At 34.5% G+C, this 3361-nt stretch overlaps 1 protein-coding gene across 1 annotated transcript; it reads left to right on the top strand.

Moving 5' to 3' along the window:
- The first annotated feature begins 948 nt into the window (after positions 1-948).
- On the top strand, positions 949-1853 carry LOC139859562 (citrate-binding protein-like). Its single transcript, XM_071848345.1, has 2 exons — positions 949-1221; positions 1464-1853. The coding sequence occupies exons 1-2, from the start codon at positions 949-951 to the stop codon at positions 1851-1853; spliced, it is 663 nt and encodes a 220-aa protein (XP_071704446.1).
- The last annotated feature ends 1508 nt before the right edge of the window (positions 1854-3361 follow it).

Raw genomic sequence — 3361 nt, 5'->3', positions numbered from 1 at the left:
GGTTGTGACTTTTGGTAAACACCTTTTGACCCATTATAAATATATGGATTCATTTCCATATGAAAGGTTAGACTTTTTATACAATGTTCCAGATTTTGAACATGTGTAACACACTTTCAACACAAAACTTACAGATTATACTTTCTAGAATTGCAAGGAACAATTATCTTTTGGTCAAGACGATTGTTCAGACTAGTTTTATCCTAATAGTGATTTTGTGTAACCCGTGACCAAGTGAGTCGAAATACTCTATTAAGAAAATGTTCGTACGATTCTAGTATCAATCCGGTTATTGATTCTTTACCCACTAATCCAAAGTATTTCTCCAACAAAAAATAGAGGTGAGACCAATTGATGGGTACGTCGTGGATGTTAGTAGTTAGTGGTTGGTTATTGATGGGAAGAAGGTGCTGATGTGTGACGCTGATGTGACAGTCAGTTATTCCATGATAAAACGTCATGGTTAAGAATTGTCTTATTATAATCCTAGTCTCGTTTAAACACATTTGTCGACGCGTTAGTGATAGTACGATGTCAATTGAGATGTAGCTTTAAGAAAGTGTGTAACCTCAACAGGATGTGTGATGACCAATATGCTCCATAGCGGTAGCCATCCCTATGCGAGAGGTGCATTTAGTGTCAAAATTTAAATATTTAATACTCCGTATTAAATTAAATGTATGCTTATACGGGCTATTTCAAATTTAGGCATTTCGTGTGTATTTTTATTTTTTTGAAATGCAAGCAAAAATTTTATTAATCACAAACACAACCAAAGTTTTACAACGAGCATAGAGTAAGCCCAAATCCATGTTTGTATTAATTTCTAGTTTAATTTATTCCGTACTTTGTAATTATCAAATCCATGTTTTATTGTTTGTCGATCACTATATGTAATTCTCTTTAAAAGTAGTCAACCATAATCATTGTCATCTAAACACCAAAAAAATGGAGAATTCTCACACTTATTTTGGGTTCTACTTTTCACTTATCATTTTATTTCTATACAAAGCCATGGGGTGTGAACCTATTGATACCACATTAGGATTTACATCACAACCACTAAACCAATCCAAATTTATAATCCAAAAGCCATATGATATCCCTGTTGAACAACGATATAACTTTTCAGATGGAGTCCACACGCTTCGAGTTATCAAAACAGACAAACCTCACACAAGACTTTGCAAAACTGAACCACGTACTGAAATTAGAATTCATGTAAGTACAGCGTCACCCATATATACCTTTTTCTCATATGTGGTACAATGATATAGTATGTTGGGTGCAAACTTATGTCCCATATCAAAAGTTGAAAAGAAATAAGTGTGAATATAAGTTTATCGTCTATCACTAATTGGTTTAGAATAGTAGACTTCTAGTGGACTTATATTTTTAATACGTTATTGGGCTAATAAGCATCCAAATGGAGTATATTACTAACAAATTTCATGTTTGTGAAGGGTTATGATTATTGTTCAGGTGTCTGGCAATTCGAAGCCTACGGATATGTGCCATGTGGGACGAGCGGTGTGTGCATAATGCAAGTCTTTGGTTCGAAACCTCCCCATGCCACAACTGCAATGCTTAAAATACATAATACTAGTCTTTATTATTATAGCGATGAAGTTATCATTTCTAATTTGTACAACAAGTGGTTTCGTTTGAATGTTATACATGATGTCGAAGGCAACAATGTGAAAGTGTACATAGATGGAGTTCTTAAGCACGATGGGCCTGCACGTGGCGGAACGTCACATTATTTCAAGTGTGGAGTTTACTCACAAACGGACGCCTCGTTCTATATGGAATCTCGATGGAAGGATATTACAATCTTTAATAAACATGCTTAATCTTGGGTATGTTATAATTCAGTAGGCTTATAACTACCTTTAGTGGTTTGATTCTTGATGTTATAATTCAGTAGGCTTATAACTACCTTTAGTGATTTGATTCTTGATTAAGAATACTAATAATGAAGTGTAAGAACAAAGATGATAATGGAGAGAAAGAAAGAAACACTTTGTAAGTGTGAGAAATGGTGCAAGTTTAATGCTTGCATTCATGGCTATTTATAGCAAAAATATCACAAGTTTAGGTAATACAATAATATTACTTTTGTGTATCAATAATTGACTATCCATTTATATATATATATATTTATATATTATAACACTCCCCCTTGGATAGCAATTTTGTTTGTTGAAGATCAACTGTAAGTTACTGCCTCGTTAAAAACCTTGCTAAAGAAAACCCAGTGGGAAAAACTTTAGCTAAGGGGAAAAGAGTGCAGCATGGAGTTGACTCCCCCTCAAGTAGACATCGCTTCGGTTGTTACATCTTTTGAACATGTCTCATGCCAATGTTATGAACGTGTGTTCTGAAAATAGCAGTTGGAAGTGCTTTCGTGAAAAGATCAGCAGAGTTTTTGCTGGATTGAACATATCTCATTTCAATCTCGTTGTCTTTAATGAGATTTTGAGTGTATGAGAAGAATCTAGGAGGTATGTGTTTGGTTCAGTCACTTTTGATATACCCTTCTTTCATCTGTGCTATGCAAGCTACATTATCTTCATAGATAATTGTTGGACTTTTATCGCGTTCTAGTCCACAAGAATCAGTAATGATTTGTGTCATTGATCTCAACCAAAAACATTCCCGAGTAGCTTCATGTAATGCAATCACTTCGGCATGATTTGATGATGTAGCAACAAGTGTTTGTTTTTGAGAACGCCATGATATTGCAGTACCTCCATTTAAGAATACATATCCAGTTTGAGATTTAGCTTTATGTGGATCAGATAAATAACCTGCATCAGCATAACCAACCAAATCTTGTTTTGATTCGTTAGAATAAAATAATCCTAAATCAGTAGTTCCTCGAAGGTATCGAAATATGTGTTTGATCCCATTCCAGTGTCTTTTGGTAGGAGCAGAGCTGAACCTTGCCAACAAATTAACTGCAAAAGAAATGTCAGGTCTTGTACAATTTGTAAGATACATAAGAGCTCCAATTGCACTAAGATATGGTACTTCTGGTCCAAGAATATCTTCATGATCTTCACATGGACGAAATGGATCAGTTTCAACATTGAGTGATCTAACAACCATAGGACTACTTAATGGTTTTGCCTTGTCCATATTGAAACGTTTCAAAATCTTTTCAGTATATGTTGTTTGATGTACAAGTAAACCATTAGGCATATGCTCAATTTGTAAACCAAGGCAATACTTGGTTTTTCCGAGATCTTTCATTTCAAATTCTTTCTTTAGAAGTTGAATGGCTTCATAGATCTCTTTATTTGTACCTATGATGTTAAGATCATCAACATAAACAGCTATGATCACATATCCGGATGTT

The sequence above is a fragment of the Rutidosis leptorrhynchoides genome, chromosome 7, assembly GCF_046630445.1.
Source record: "Rutidosis leptorrhynchoides isolate AG116_Rl617_1_P2 chromosome 7, CSIRO_AGI_Rlap_v1, whole genome shotgun sequence".
Taxonomy (NCBI): Eukaryota; Viridiplantae; Streptophyta; class Magnoliopsida; order Asterales; family Asteraceae; genus Rutidosis; species Rutidosis leptorrhynchoides.
The sequence above is the reverse complement of the archived record's forward strand: the minus strand, read 5'-3'. Positions and strand labels throughout refer to the sequence as shown.

What these genes read in the sequence shown, in the direction of transcription:
- LOC139859562 (XM_071848345.1), top strand. Translation starts at nt 949, where the DNA reads ATGGAGAATTCTCACACTTATTTTGGGTTCTACTTTTCACTTATCATT. An exon ending in GTACTGAAATTAGAATTCAT is followed by an intron (nt 1,222 to 1,463) that starts GTAAGTACAGCG and finishes ATGTTTGTGAAG; the next exon opens with GGTTATGATTATTGTTCAGG.